The sequence below is a fragment of the Thermobia domestica genome, chromosome 5, assembly GCF_964235325.1.
Source record: "Thermobia domestica chromosome 5, izTheDome1.hap1.1, whole genome shotgun sequence".
NCBI lineage: Eukaryota > Metazoa > Arthropoda > Insecta > Zygentoma > Lepismatidae > Thermobia > Thermobia domestica.
In genome coordinates, this window is record NC_137458.1 from 1,147,067 (window position 1) to 1,164,376 (window position 17,310).

The 17,310-nt window shown below is 36.8% G+C and overlaps 1 protein-coding gene across 8 annotated transcripts in view; it reads right to left on the bottom strand.

The window, feature by feature from the left end:
• The window catches only part of MRP (Multidrug-Resistance like Protein 1), a 301,358-nt gene that overhangs the window by 140,518 nt on the left and 143,530 nt on the right, over nucleotides 1-17,310 (bottom strand). For 5 of the 8 annotated variants that reach the window (XM_081758084.1, XM_081758086.1, XM_081758085.1 and 2 more), the window contains 5 exons: nucleotides 13,956-14,081; nucleotides 8,097-8,290; nucleotides 7,074-7,094; nucleotides 4,653-4,844; nucleotides 3,527-3,701 (listed from right to left, as the gene is read on the bottom strand). In XM_081758084.1, coding sequence (XP_081614210.1) covers nucleotides 3,527-3,701; nucleotides 4,653-4,844; nucleotides 7,074-7,094; nucleotides 8,097-8,290; nucleotides 13,956-14,081 — 708 coding nt within the window. The remainder of the gene's footprint in view (nucleotides 1-3,526; nucleotides 3,702-4,652; nucleotides 4,845-7,073; nucleotides 7,095-8,096; nucleotides 8,291-13,955; nucleotides 14,082-17,310) is intronic. The other 3 variants (XM_081758089.1, XM_081758090.1, XM_081758088.1) reach the window with 1 other exon arrangement.

Below are 17,310 nucleotides of genomic sequence, written 5' to 3' on the forward strand. Positions count from 1 at the left end.
CATTTACTTGTTAATCATCCGTCTCCCTTAGCCTAACGCAAATAACGTGTGACGTTAAACTGAAAGATTTCATTTCATGTTTTTCACTACTGAACTTGCCCAGCCAAAGCTTTGACTCGCATACTATAAAGCTCCAGACACGCACAGAAAAAAAAAAAAAAAAAAAAAAAAAAAAAAAAAAAAAAAAACCGGAAATATACAGCTGAAAATTCTGGAAGCTACATGAAGTGCGGAAGAGCATTTCCCTGTCAATGATCAACATATTTGTCACATCAATACCGCATCTGTGGAGAGCAGTGATGCGTTACTACGTATTAAGAACGCTGTATCATTGATATTTCAATTTTTTTCAATTTTTCACACGTTTTCTGTACTTTGGTGCTTGTTTTGATAGGTTACCGTCAAATGGGGTGAATAGAAACATGGGGTTGAATAGAAACAAAAACTTCCAGATTAGTTTTGGATTTATCTGGTCGATAAATTAACCAACAAAACTGAAATTTCTTAACATAGTCTTATATGGCTAAAGTGTTCACAGCAGAGACAAAATGTTTAACTGAGTTGGAAACACTGAGGTAGACGGCAGCAGCGTTAATATGTTACTGAAATCCTACACGCTATTTTGGCGCTCCGCAAACTTTCTTGGTAAGTATGACATTTTCATATTTTTTGTGTTTGAACATATGCCTATTTTGTAGTTTGTTGTTTCATTTAATGAGGTTCTTAGTAAAAGTTTTCCTTTTGTAAATTATTGGTAATCAAAATTTAACTTTACTGGGTTATTGTTATGATTTTTAATTAATGGTGTGAATAGAAAATTCTTGAGGAGTGTAAAATTCTTTAGGAGCGGTAAAAAGGATCTGATAGGAATGAATCAATCATCTCTAAGAATAAATTTCCAAGTCTTCTTACATATATATATATATATATATATATATATATATATATATATATATATATATATATATATATATAAATGTGACAAACTGAAGGAGGTAAATGTCAGGGTTGGATTTGAAAAGTGTGGAATTTTTCCCCTTTGTCAAGACCAAGTACTGAGGATGCTGTCAAAAAGAGACACTGAACGAGAAGAAATAGAACAGCAAGAGACATCTCAGACTGTAGACCGTTCCCTTATGGGTCTTCTCAAGAGCATGCGAGAAGGTGAAAAAAATAAACGGAAGAAGAGAGTGCGAATAGATGTTGTTTCTGGTAAGAATGTTGGTTTGTTTTCTGAAAATGATACACTTTCATCAAATCACAACGAAACTCAACCTGGGCTCTCTTACTCCGACAGCAACGGAACGGATCTCTCACGAACAGAAAGTTGATGCATGTAGAACACTCGTCATCAGAGAGCTCCGACTATTATTCTCTTCATGATAGTGACAAAGGTTTAAGTTTAACCCGTGTATTGTCGGAAGAGGAGAAAGACAACACTCCAGAAGACAACATTCCAGACGATCACGAACTAGATGATGGTTTTCTAAAGCTGGTAATTTTGCTGTGGTAAAGGTTTATGGGAAGCTAAAATACTCGGTGAGACTATTCACTACCCAAGTGCGAAAATGTGAACATGGTGGATATATGGGAGTGCTTTATAAGAGCACCAAAAACAGTGAAATTTTCAGAAACTTCCGAAGAATCGTTCTTACTACATGAGGATATTGTGACGAAACTGTCGGATCCTATTAGGAGTTCGTCAGCACGCTTTAAGTATATGATAAGTTTCCCTAGTGATTTCAGTGGTTAAGTCTTTTTTCAAATATCATCAAAACTGTATGGTACCTACTTTGTACATTGTATTGTTTTATAAGTTTGTAACTTAGATAATATTAGTCTTATTGAACTTATATCTTGCAGATATCAAATAAATAGTTCGTTTCAACAAATACGCTGTTTCTTTTTACCTTTCCAATAGTAGAAAAGAAACAACAATGAAAATAAGGTAATTGTTTCTATTCACCCATGGGGTGAATAGAAACATTAAGAAAAATCAAGATGAAGAAAAGTGGAGTTGATAAATTAATATGACGTTTACTTAACTTCATTAGCATATTAAGACCGGCTTTTTGGAATAATCTGATACGCGAAATCTTTAACGTCACCGAACTTATATACTCATATAGCCAAAAATGTGTTTCTATTCACCCCATTTGACGGTATTTGATTTTTGATAAAATCATCTTTGTATGTAGAATCAAACTATAATGTAAGTAAAATAACTTTCAACGAGTAAGTAACGTTTTAAAAAGAACATATCGAAATTTGGTAAGCATAAGTTTTCTCTAAAAACCACGATGTCATATCTTTTGTGTGAACACTTTTACACATACTGTATTCTAAATATTGTCTACTACATATGCAAGTTCCTAATTAGTAAAGAACAAACAACTGAACCCAATGCTTCTTTAAGTAGCCCACCGAGTATTAGGCAAGGTTCTCTATCACACGATACAAGATGGTACCGTTAAAATATTAGAAATAAAAGAAAAAAAAACCTAAAAATAAAACATCACAATAATCAGAGGAGAAAATTTGTTTAAAAAAACCTATAAAACTCTTCTTTGCTTCAGGTCAAGCCAGAAGTTAGAATCAGCCATTCAAACAGCACTACCAAACTATACTAAACCACGTACAGAATGAGAAAACCGTTTTCAATTCTCAATTTTTCCTTCTAAAAATGGTGTAAAATCCAATCAATAACAAATCAATTTAAAAATTTCATAAACTCAGTCTAATATTTTATAACTTCTTGAAATACTATTACTTTTGTTGAAATGTTTGCAGTATTTCATATTACATTTGAAAGTCTAAAAATAAACAGCTCTATTGTATGTTTAGAACGTCCTGTATTTCTACTGTTCGCTGCTCCATTGCATTTGGATTACGAATTAGATTTCTGGGCTTTCGGCATCTATGGCCATTTAGCCCGTCACGTATGAGGGATGACGTCTCTCGGCGATCACATTATCCGAGGAAAGGGAAGGAAGAAAGAGGCCTGGGACCTATAAGTATGCTAGGACCATCCCGGCATTTGCCCGGTGTGAATGAGGAAAACCCAGGAAAACCTTACTCAGGATGACTGGCCTGAAAAAGCTTTTACACTTTTTCGACCAAGGGTCCCCACCGGGAAACGAACCCGGGACCAGTCGCACCGAGGGCGAGAGCGTTAGCGATTACGCTATGCGGGCCATTCCATTGCATTTGTTTCAAGTTAACGGTATGAGAGGTTTTTAGAAATGTATGTTGGAATATCTGGGGCCTAAATTTTTGTTTTATTTTTAATTGAGATCACAAGAACCATTTTTAATATTTTTGTCGAGTAACGAAGTCAGATGATAATTGCAAGTGAATGGTGATCAAAGAATGGCTGAATTGAGAAATTAGGAGAAAATGGGAAACTGACGGATACTACCTCGTTTACCATCCTTCACGGAACCCTTAGCATCAGAAGTAAACGAGACATACAGTGAATACTTCTCATCTGACACAACTGAGTAAAACATAGTTAAAAAAAACTTACCTTTCGATATATCGCAGATATAAGTGCCGTACGAATCCTGAGACCAACCAAGAACATTCTGTTGAAATACTGTGACAGGACTAGTGTTTGGATCGTTGCTGTTAGCAGCATCAGACCTGCATATAAGTAGCCTTTCCACAGCTCCTCCTCTCCCTCCACGAACGCTATCAACATCCTGAAGACAGAACGCAATCATTCTATATATTTAACTCAACTCAAATTACTATTATCCTTAAAACACCTGCCACAATTCACAACGAAGGATTCTACTACACAATCAACTAAGTAATGCACGGTCAGTGCATTGGTTTCTATATCGCAATTTCCAAGAAGTTTCTCAATTGCCTTACAATACAGTTCTCCACTAGAAACAGAATTAGCGCTTACCATTCGGCTATGCAATTATGAACTATTTCCCAAAGGAATATATTCTATAGTATATCTGAAACCATTACTCCAGACACACAGCGTAACATATCCTACGTGTAGCAGACACGATTCAAATATATTCAATCAATCAATTAAATCCGTGTATTGACTGAGTAGCGGAAAATTTACTTCATGACTTAATACCTTTCACTGCCTATGCAGAAAGTAAAAAATGTAAGAGTATTCATTTATCTGGTTCCCTATAAAATGAAAAGTACGACGAGAACAGAAGAAGTACAGTATGAAATTCCAAAAAGTGGTAATAAATTGATGTACAACATACCCATTGAAGGTTGAAAGTAATTAAATAAACAAAACAAAATTTAAAACTAAATTGAGGCAAAACTCCACGTAAAAATTAATACCGGAAAAATGAATACTTCTATTTCGAGTGTTTTAGATTCAATCAAAATTTGCATTTTACTATCAACTGCTTTTTAGTTTTTTTTTTTTTTTTTTTTTTTTTTTCCGTAAATAAATAAGAACTTCTGTTGAATGAAGGAAGAAAAGGCTTTTCCAACAATTACGAAAGCATAGAATAGCCTCATCATGAAAGAAAAAGTCTGTCAAAAGAGGTAAGGCAGATGTGAAATGAGAATACAAAAACATTACTTCTCCTCAAAACATCATTGTATATGTATAAGCAGAAAAATCAAACTAGTTCTTAAATTTCACTGATTTTTATGTTCAATCTTACCTTAAAAGCTGAGGACTAACAAAAGTTAAAATATCTTGCACCAATTTCAACAAAGCGCCGAACAGGAACGTTGGACCAAAAGCTTTACAAATGGCTGGAAGAATTGAGGCTTGATACTTTTTCCTTCGTTTGCCTCCAGCGAAATCCACGCTACCGGACGTTTTTCTGAAAGAGGCCTTTGTACTTGCAACACTGAAAATAATAAATATTATTAGGTAGGCCATTCCATTGTTCAGAAAATGAGATTATGTTTCAAATGCTACATAAACACTGTCATTCATTAACAACAGGAATACACTCAATACACAAGCTATCACTAACATCATTATTTAAAGAATGTGAAAACCGTTTACTCAAATTATTCCCACTCACCTCCATGTTTTCCGAAGACAAATATAAGGCATAAACACTTTTTCTTTCTGTCTTCGATTCAGTGTTGAATAATGGTACATTAAATACACGCATGCAGTATTCCATTTTTTAATACATGAAAATAGCTGGAATCCTCGTATTTCGGGAGGGAAAGATAAACTTTATGTTAAAAAAAAAAAAAATGCTTTAAACGGTTTAGCTGTTTCCTCACATTGGGCATATTATAAATACAAACTTGTAAATTAAAATATTACAGAAAAGCCCCCTTTAGAAGCAGATTTTCTAAAATGCTGGCAAGCGTGTCCACTTATTTTTAATGAAGAGTTTAAATGTGGAGTCTCTCTCCTAACTTGAGGGCTCGCAAGAAATTATTATTAAAACTAACTTTTACGACCTATAGAACCCGGAGGTTCAGTGCCGCATTCACAAAAGCTCTCCGTTGAGTTCTGTCCTTAACCAACTTGATCCAGTTTCCACTTTATATTCCGATTTCTTAATATTGTCCTTCCATCTGCACCTAGGTCTTCCTAATGGCCGTTTTCCGATTGGATTTCCAGTCAAAACCTTGATATCGTTCCTACTTTCTTCCACTCTGCTACATGACTTGTGCACCTGAGCCTCCTACACTTGATGCCTTTAACAATGTTTGGCAAACTGTATAAAGTATGTAGTTCCTCGTTCTGAAGTTTCCGCTAATCCCCATTCCCATTTCTCTTGGGTTCAAATATTCGTTTCAGGATCTTGTTCTCGAATACTTTCAGTATACATTCTTCCCTTTGAAGCTTAAAATAAATAAAACAATAATCATGCGAAACATGGTCGCTTACTCTGAGGGAGGAACATAGACTGAAAGTATTTGAGAACAAGATCCTGAGACGAATATTTGAACCCAAGAGAAACGGGAATGGGGAATAGCGGAAACTTCAGAACGAGGAACTACATAATTAATACAGTTTACCAAACATTGTTAGAGACATCAAGTCTAGGAGGCTCAGGTGAGCAGGTCATACAGCCAGAATAGAAGAAAGTAGGGACGCTTTCAAAGTCTTAACTGGAAGACCAATCGGAAAATGACCATTAGGAAGACCTAGGTTCAGATGGGAGGATCTTAAGATGGGTCTTGCAGAAATAGGAATACAAAATAGGAACTGGATCCAATTGGCCAAGGATAGAAGTCAGTGAAGAGCTTTTGTGAACGCAGCATTGAACCTCTGAGTTAGTTAGTGATACGTTCTTCCCGTAAAGTAAGCCACCATGTCTGGCAACCACACAGCACAACAGACACGATTGAAACTATAGCTGGAAAACATTTTTAACTCCCACTTTTTCCGGTAAGATACGCAATTTAATCAAAATGATATGCTAAAATCCCACCAAGAGGAGCTGTTATCTATGCTCAAAAATTAATTTCACACGGTTCAGCTGTTTTTCCATAATGTGACAACGTCGATATTATTTATCTATATTCAACGGTCATAACGCTTGTGAACATAGACATTAGACTGTCCAGGCACAACTTGAGTCGTAGTACAGTTCATGTAGTTTGAATGCATGAGAACACACATCAGATATCACAAGGCTATTCAGGTGACGGACTGGATAACGTAGTGGTTAGTTCAGCAATACTGTAAGTCGGAAACTCGGGGTTCGATTTTTATATATATATATATATATATAACAGATGTTTGGATTTAGGAGAAAATTAAGTCGGAAATTATTTGACGTGTATGTATACTCTTTATGTATGTCAAACGTAACTTTCATTTATTCATGTTTTCTAAGATGCTTTCTTGTGAAGGCAGTGTTGAGGATATTAGCTACAGGAATAGTCTAAGTAATTTCGTCAACCCTGAAATCTTGTTTTATTAAAATTCTCCCTTGAAACTTTTTTTTTTCTTTTTTTAATAAAGCCGAAGTTTTAGACTCCATATTTGCAAAGAACGATTATAGGAATTCCAAAAACTATTTTTTATAATTTCTGTGTAACAATCATATCGATATCTTTGTAGTACAATACATTTCTATGCAAGTACTATTTCTACTACTTACCCAAAGTACACCCAGAACATCCTAAGAAAGCCAGAAGTAGATAAAGATAGAAAAAAGTCATACATAAGTCCATATATTCAACTTAAAATTTTCTTACCGTAGCTAAAGTAATAAGTAGATGTGAACTTTTGTTGAGATATTTTTCTTTTTACTTGAACTTTTTATAGCATTAAAAACCGTGTTGTTCAATTTAATTTTTAAAGTATCTCAAACCTTAACTGATTATGAATACAGCTGATAAATTCGTTTCTCATGAATATACCGGAGTAGTCCCTACCGACCGCTGTAGTTAAAAACTATCTATTTATTCGCAATAACTGAAAATAATTAGTATTAAGTGATTTGGCAAAAGAGAATTTACATAAAAGAGTTTTTAAATTTTAATTTCCAAAATTTAACAGAGGACAATAACAACACAATTCTACAAAGGAGACGATATATATATATATATATATATATATTTGTTTTATCAGCAAGCTGCGTATGGATAATGAAAACATGTATTTTTGTAGACAAGACTTATTTAGCACCATAGTGTTGCAAGAATATATCTATTCAAACATATATACATAGTTTCTTATCGTTATTAATGGCGTATTTTTTCTATACTACATAAATGGCTAAAATTCAACTTTCAAGAAAGGTATCTATATGTGAAGATGATTTAAATATTACAAAACAATAATAATAATAATAATAATAATAATAATAATAATAATAATAATAATAATAATAATAATAATAATAATAATATAAATAAATAAATAATATGGGAAGTTGAGAATGGCTTATTTAGCCTTTCATAAGAATTAAAATGAGCGCAAGGGAACATCAAAAACTTCAACGCTATTGAGATTTCTCTTTTCAAAATAAGAACAAATGTTTGTTACTAGAATAAAGACAGAGGCGCCTCACTAAATAAATATAATCGAAAATCAATGTTCTTTTGATTCTCATGTAATCAGTGCGTTAAATACGATACATTACTTGCACAAGAAGTAGATAGCCACTGTCTGTACTTACTTCTCACTTTTTCTCACAGACTTCTGCCAGTACTTATCAAACACAGGCACTACTTCTTTCGAAGTGTCCTCTGGATTCATATTCCACAGATCCTTCGTTTCCAGAGGCTTTCGAAAGCCCTTCCATGCTAAACTATCAAACCAAGTGAACAGAACTCGAGATGGGAAAGACGCTGATTGCTCAGGACATGGATTCTGTAAAAGGAAAACATTTTAAAAATTATTATAATAATTACATGATCTCCATCAATGACTTCAGAGGATTAAAAAATATATTACAATTCTAATACTAAAATTAAATTTCGACATGAGCCCTCTGAATAGAAGTTGGAATAGCACTACTGACACCTACATATTTTATTATTATTTCCTAGATACTCATTTTCCACAAATCCTCTCCACTGACGTAAATCCCGGGCGAATGAAAGGAACATGTCCTCCCAATAACCCGATTTGAAATGTGTTTTTTGGGGAGAAATATGATGATTTTTGTCCCACTGCCATAAAGGAAAGTGAGATTAAACTGATGTTCCTTGGTTTGTTTCATTTTTTCAAAAATAATCCTATTCTTTAATATTTCAAACTGAACTTAGTGTCCTGGCTCATTTAGGTCACATCAATCCCCTTATTCCCAGAATAAGCCTCAAATCTGCCCGCTTCACTATTTTGAAGACAACTCTGCTCCCCTGATCCTCCACAGTATTCTTTCAATTTCATACATATTTTGAACATCGCTTTAAAAAAATTTCAAAATATGGGAATGGTCTTACCCTCCCCCCATTATTGAAGACAGATTTGCATCGATGATCCTCTTTCCATTTAAAACCTTGTCTTACATATATCTTGAAAATGCTGTCAGCAAAAGTGTGATGCGTAATATTGTTATTTGACTGAAGCTGTTCTGAATTATTCGGCTTCAGAAGAAATGGTTTATTAACAAATACTAATACACGTTTATAGTTATGAATAGAAGTTTGTTTCAACTTAACTGTAACAAAATACAGAAAAGCAAGGTGAGTACTGCTTGATTCTTTTAGTTTGGAACCAGAATAATGAAGACACAAGTAAGCTTCGTTTCACCTGCACGAAACTACTTTTCATTCTCTCTTACCATTTTCTCTCTATGGAAATTCACAGTGGAACCGGAAGTAGTGTTAAAATTCTACCACTTCCGGTTTTATGGTCTAGTAGAGAGATGCGGGTGAAGATGGTACCTTTCCTTACGACGTTGAATCAATTTCAACAAACCACTTGACGCTAACTAGTACCGTTTTTGTTCTATAGCGGTCAACGTTGACACAAGAAATGGTTAACTGCTACCATTTCGGGTTTGAATAGAGTTAACGGAAGATATGAAACATCTTGAGATGTTGAATCGATCCTAAAAGACAACTTCTCGGTACTTCTTACTGTATATGATTTATACCAAATAACGTTGAAACTGGAAATATTTTTTCTACCACTTATGATTTGAATAGTGAGTGAATGGAACGGAAGATATGGTACCAATGTTGAGACCCTGAATCGATTGCAGACAATTGCTTGCTGCTATTTGCCTCAATTTTTGTCCTACAGAGGTAGGTCCACGTGGAACGTCCGCTAGGGTGCTGTAATCAAACGGTAAGAAACAAAGCAGAGCACTCAGAAGGTAGATATGTGAAGAAGACGCTAGCAGGCAGTGAAGTGCGCCGAGCATAAAATGGTTCCAAAATTCACCTCATCCTGGGAGGGCTACGTCTCAATATTTTCCGACATAGAATACGGCTATATTGAAATTGTAGAACATTATTTGGGGAAGGTTTCCACAATTTCCAAGAAGGGAATTGCCAATGTAATCAAACTCAACAACCGTGCACCCCCACAAGAGGTAGGTGTGTGCACAGCGACAAGAAAAACACCTCCGTTCAAAATGGACAATGGATGTGGTTCGACAAGTGCAGCAGATGGCCACACTGGAGATTCCGCCAACACAAAGAGCCATTGCTAACGACAGTGGGAAGCTCGGAAACAACTGTGCAGAGCATAATAGCCCAGGATTTATCGCTTTAAGTGAAGTTTAAACCACGTAATCACACACACAGCAAAACACATTCGTGAACGCAGGGTGCATTGCAGACGGCTTTATAAACGGCATTTAGTGGGTGACTAGTTGAAGAGGTTTGGATTTAATTGCCAACTTCCACGCGAGTCCGAGCCATGTATTATCAGCCAAAGGACGCCAATGACCGGGCAAATTGGGTTCGCACTTACCGCGAAAGTTTTCCCCGAGGCTTTATGGTGGTTGCTGGTTTCTGCCACAAAGGGAAACTTCTACTCTTTCAAGCTGCACATAATGTAAAAATTAGCGCAGCACACTATTAATAGCATGTTCTGGAGTAATTATACCGACGGGATATTCCTTCATTGTATGGTGCTGAGATGTCAAAGGTCTTCATCCATCAAGATAAAGCGTCCAGCCATACGGCTTCTTCAACTGTGGGTACATGGCTCACCAAGCGCGTGACACTGTATCCATGCTATTCCGATATTCCTGTCAAGTCGCTGCTGCACCGATGGATTTCTGTGCTTTTAAGTTATTGGAGCGAGTTGTTTTCTACCGCCATCCATGCACAGTGCAAGGCCTGTGAAAAGTTTACAAGAATGAGTGATTAAAACTAGATCAGATGTCTCTCAATAGAAGCGCCGGTGCCGGGCTATTGCCTACACCCAGGGTAGGCACATGGAACACCACCGTTGGTGGAAGCACGGCTTTACGTCCTAAGGTGGGTGTTCCAAAATCGTTTCCATAAACGTGGACCTACCTTTGTATGGTGATCAACGTTAAAACTGGAAATTCTGTACCACTTCCGGTTGAACAGGGAGTTAACAGCTGATAACGAAACCTTTTCCTGGGTCAATAATAATAATAATAATAATAATAATAATAATAATAATAATAATAATAATAATAATAATAATAATAATAATAATAATAATCATCATCATCATCATCATCATCATCATCTTCATAACCTTTACAATTTTTGCTCTTACAATTATTGAAAAAAATGAAATGAAATCTTTGAGTTTTACGTCCCACGGTTATGCCGGTTAGGCTAAAGGAGACGGTGATGATGAATAATGAATGAAATGGTGGAATGAAGAAAGTGGGAGGAAACGGGAGAACCCCGAGAAAACCCACGCACACGGTGTTTGTCCACCACAAAGTTCACTTGGCGGGGGCTGGGATCGAACTCGGGACCGCAACTTACAATTATTGACACAGGACACAGCCGTGCTATAAAACTTCCGATACTTATGCATAGTGTAGTTTGGAAGTCGAATAGTATTAAAATATCGTAGGCTGGATAACAGATGACCCAAAGCTCGTTTGTCAAATGGATCCTGTACTAACTAAATTATCACTGGAATTATTCTGTGCGTATAAATGATTTAAATAAGTATACACTGTGCATGTTAACGAACCCTTAACCGAAATATCTACCACTACAGTTTATTTCTAAAACTGCCAGCACAGACTGCTGAACAAAAACTGAAAACGGGTCACACGGTGCTAAGTTCAACTGATAGAGAAGAATATCGGTGGTTTGCCTAGCGGTCAGTCTTCATAATTTAAATAACTTAGACGAATTACATGAAATGCAGTTTCCTGGTCAGACAATACTTTTCTCAAGTATTAGTAATAGTCGATACGATTGCAATGAATGCGAATAATTAAAATGAATAAAATTTAAAGAATAAAAAAGTGCGAATCCATTCAACTTAGTTGACTTCACACCTTTAGAGGAGATGATATGAGGAAAATCGTTTGTTTCCCCTAAATTTTTATATCTTAATTCAACCATTATAAGTAATTAATATAGACATCAAAGGACACACTCCAGATAGTCTGGATGACTAGCAAGCACCAACTCCAAAAGCAAAAGTGTGAGATTGGTCAGATGGCTGGTAGTATAGTGGTTAGCGCATCAGCATAGTTCAGCAGGAGATTCCGGATCAATTCTAAGCTCTTATACCTTATACTCGTTCATTCCAAAAAATCGAACTTATGGATTATATTGTGTAAGAAAAAAATGATTGCTTCCTCTAATTCATATATAATCAAAACTGATTGTAAGTTTGAAGTATCAATACGAGGGTGGACTGATAAGTTCTCGGCCCGACCCAGGACTTGAGCTGCAGGCATGAAAGTGTGAGGCTATTCAACATAGTCCCTTCGAAGGTCAACACACTTGGTACTTCGATGCTGCAACTTCTCTAACTCCTCAAAAAACACTCAAGGTCTGCAAAAAACTGTTCCGCAGATCAGCTGTTATCACCTCTTCATCACTTCTATCCTGAAGACATTTCTGTCCTTTCAGTCTGTTTTGAGTTTTTGAAAACAGATCATAATCAGAAGAGGCAAGATCTGGCGAGTAAGGTGGGTGGTCAATGCACTGAAACCCTAGGTTCCTCAAAAAATCCATTGTTCTGCCAGCCTTGTGGACGGGAGCATTGTCCTGCAAGAACAAGACACTTCCTGTCAACTTTCCTTGGCGCTTTTCTTTAATAGCGTCCTTTACCTTAGCCAGCAGACTGCAGTAATACTCTGCAGTTATGGTTTGGCCCTTTGGAAGGTAGTCTGAGAGCCATCCTTATCCCAGAATATTGAGGCAAGCACCTTCCCTGCGGACTTTTGTGCTTTGGAGATCCTGAGTGGCACCCCTCGCATGACTACTGTTTGGTTTCCGGATCAAAGTAATGCAGCCACGTTTCATCCTGGGTAACAAGCCGATTCAAAAAAATCCTCCTTGGAGTTCGCAAAATGCCGTAAAATCGTCTGCGATGATCTCACACGTTCGCGTTTCTGGTCCGCATTCAAACATTTCGGAATCCATTTTGCAGAAAGATTGCGCATGTCCAACTGATCATGAATTATTGACCCAACACGTTCTTTGGATATGTACACTTTGTCAGCTATCTCCTGAAGCGAAATCCGTCAGTTGCTCAAAATCAGGTCATGAATCTGGTCCACTTTTTCCGGAGTTGACACTAACACTGGCCTGCCACACCTGTCGCCATCTTCTGTTGAAAATTCACCATGCTTGAAGTTCGCACACCATTTCTTCACAGTGGAGTATGAAGGGCACTGTCCACCCAATGTGTCTAGTATGCAACCATGGATTTCCTTGGGTGACTTCTGTCGCAGGAAGAAGAACTTCATTACACCTCGCAACTCCTCTTTGGTGAATTTGACATCTGTCTCCGCCATGGTTCATTCAATTACCTGTAAAATAAAAACCGTTCACGGTAGAATCGTGAAATTTGGTACTTAAACATATAAGAGATCAACATTTCATATGACATCAATTACATCAGGGTAGTACATTCGGAAGGGGGTCAGCTCATGTGGTTCGGATTCCACGTTAATCAGTAGATCCACGTCTCATATAGCCTCGCTGCTAAACGGGACGCTAAACTAAAACTTACCTCACCTCGGAAGGGGGTCGGGCCGAGACCTTATCAGCCGACACTCGTATATCTTTCTCATTCAACAACCAAGTTCCAGTCAAAGCAACTATTTTGCACTGGAACAATTAACAATAAAATATTTGAACGAAGTCAGTCACGGGGCTTTTTAAAATATACTATCCCAACATTTGTCTGGTGGAACTGAGACAAAAGCCTGGCGAGCCTGTCAGTATATTTGGTCAGGAGCTGCGAAACCGGGATATCTTAATTACGACACAGAACTCTTGATCGCTTTTCTACATCCGCTTTGTTACATCAATGTTTCACTTTAACACTGTTTAAATATTCATATATGAAATTGTGAGAAGGGAAATAATCTGATAATCAAAAGGAAAACAGAAGAACTTACCTCAACAGGTTCATACTCTGTCCATGCAGGAGCGGAATCAGCAAAGAAGCTGAGTAACAAGGCTGCAAGTACTAAGGCATAGTACACCATATATGTAATAAAGGGAAACAGTGGCTCCAGTGTTACCTGAAACAATAAAAGCTTATTAATATACATAAAACTGTTATAAAAGAAAATATCTACAGAACTTAGTTTATAAAACTGCCACACAAATACATACAAAAACAGAAAGTAATTTGAGAGAAAAGGCTGCATATGCCTGAGTCATTACGAACACTGGAAAATAAAAGGGTTTTCACCATAATTTTGGATGATTACACAGTCAGATAATTAAATCTAAGTTTTCTAACACCTCTATCGCCTAAATTTCTCCTAGATACCTTCCCGCTTATTCTAGTATATAGCTCGTTTGCATGTTCAATGGTACATACAGAGGCACGTGTACACGTGACTTGGCGACTCCAGTAGTGAATACGGTTCCAGTTTTGACAAGGAGAGATGAACATCTCTAAAGAGACCCTGAAATATTGTAGTCATTCGTTAGCAATTCCAATAATAAAAAGGCGCCTCGAACTCCGTAGTACCTACATACGTTGACAATGAACGTGGTAAAAGGTGATAGGGTTGAAACTAATTGGAACACGAAAAATATGATGGGCTGATCCGACAATAATGTTCATCTCTGCTGCAATAATACTCACCGTAATATGCCTGTTTTCCCGTATCAACTCATCAACTCTCGCAATGTTGTTCTCTGTGACTGTTCTGGGCATGGCGAATATTCAACACTTGTTACACCCAATTTGAACTTATCTGCCCACTCGTACACTTGTGTTCGACTCAAACAACTTTCACCATATTACACTGCAATCCGACGGTGAATTTCGATTGGTTTCAACCCTTCAGCTAACAGAAATTTAATGACACTCCACTGCTCCACGTTGGTGCACACCTATATGTGTGCCGCCATCTTGTTTCACTGATTCCCAGGATCCCGTTCGCAAGGCAGGCGTGCCAGGCACACCTGATAATAGTTCTAGGACACCACCAAAAAATAACAAAGAAGCACAAACTTTGTCGAAGTTTTGGATTTTTTAAATACAACTTTTCCGGTTATTTATTGAAGGACCTTGTATTTACAAGATGATAACAATAATGTGAAAAATTTTGGAAAAAAAAAAGGTTGAAAACTATGTATGTAAATCAAAATCACGACGATTTATACTTAATACAAACGAGTTTAATTGTTGTATATCTAAGCAATGTGGGTGGAAATCATATTAAACAAATTATCGAAGCACTAGAATAATAAAACTGCGCGGCACAAGACATTATACAAATAATAGCTATGGCTAACGAATGTACACTTTAATACATGATGTTACTTGCATGACCGCAAGCTGCACAGTGACCTTTAGACCTTTCGCTCAATAATATTTATAGCGTATAGCACTTGGTCTCAGAGCCAAGGCATTTTATGGTAAAAAGCGCTCTCTCAAAACCCTTAAAGGTTATAATTTTTCACTCGCGTCATCTGCAAGAAAGCACCTATTGGTTGTTATTTTCTGTCGTCCCAGCGTGTTTGATGGGACATTTCTTGTTAAGTTTCTCCCGCAGGTGGAAAGATAATAATAAAAAATGAGCTATTAGAGAATATAAATGAAGAAACGAGGGAAACTTGTAGTTGCAAGTAAACTGGCGCAATAATTCTACGAGGAAGCATCAGAAGCTAAGGTTACAAGGCAGATATTTCTGAAGTTTCGTCCGTTACAGAGCAATGAGGAGTGTGCAGTAATTTTAATACACGGAGTTGGCAGAATTTCAGCCACCTGCCACCTATAGCGCTAGTCGTAGCTAAACACAAATGGCGACTCGTTTAGAAAACTGGTCTTACGAAGAAGTCCACTGAGTTATTCAATTTCTGTGGGTGAAACATGTAAGCGCGACTTAAATTCACCGGCAGTTCGTAGAGGTTTATGGAGAAACTTTTATATCTCTTCAGCATGTCGCAGAATGGTGACAAAAGTTTGCGGCTGGTAAAGAAAACATCCATATATTCCAGAAAACTTCGTCGCTATTGAAGTAGTTTCGCTGGGACATCATCGACTACCTCCCTACGCCAGGATCTCGCTCTAAGCGAATTTATTCTGTTCCCGCACTTGAAGGAACACTTCGGAGGTTGTCGCTTCGCTTCAGACGAGGAGGTGAAACACTTCTGACAACGTAGCTGAATACGCAAAGACAGGATTTTTTACCAGGTGGGAATCTTCCAACTCATCCCATGATGCGATAAGTACCCCAACCGATATGGAGATTATATCGAAAAATAACCTAATGCATGCACTATCTGTTGGCTGTATTGCTTGTATAATATAATACAGTAAAACCTGCCTTCAACGGACCCTTCATTAAACGGAAATATTTCACGGTCCCATGAATTTTTGGAGTAAAAGACGTCTAAAAGTCCCTTCATTAAACGGAAACTGTGTTACGCGGACAACGGAAGGCAAAATACACCTTTAACGGAAAATTCTGAGTTCGGACTACAGTGTTTACAAAATTTTTAGACATTCTATGAGGGGCAAAGATATACATCACACTGTCTGCTATAAATTCTTCGTTCTTTTGTTAAACATTTCTTGACAATTTGCCTTACGAAAAAATGACTGATTTACTTAGTGTAGTTTCTCAGGCTAAAGTGTGTGCGGAAAATGGAGCAGCCAAGCAGCAATGTATACAGAAAACTCTGCTTGACTATTGGAAAAAAATAAAGAAAACATGTGCATAACATATTTTGTGTTCATTTAAAATTTTTTTTGTATTAATTAGTAGAAGAAAGAAGCACTATAATTGAACAAGCTACGTACAGCAATATATTTTCACAGGATGTCCCTTTTAAGCATATATATAGTTTTTTTTTTTTTTTTTTTTTTTTGAAGGATCTACCTCTATTAAGCGGAAACCTGATTTTAACGGAAATTTCTGCGAGTCCCGCTCGGTTCCGCTGAAGACAGGTTTCACTGTATATACACGTTTCACTGCAGGCTTTGTAACCTTACTTTCTGATTACCCCTCGTATTTCACTAAAAATAAAAATAATGTCCAAAACATAAAATAAAAACTATTACAAAATACATGCTACAACTGCCTATCTCCTTTGATACCTCGATTTACGAAGAAATCTCAACCGATTTCAAATTATCACAAACATGGAACATGAGATTAAGAAAAAATTGGCTACTTACCAATGAACCCTCCCTTGAAAAATTTAAAGATTTTGACATTTTGAAACTCTCAGCTGGTTCCTTCCTTAGTGGCAAGGTAAAAAGGATTAAAACGGAAAGGAGATAAAAGG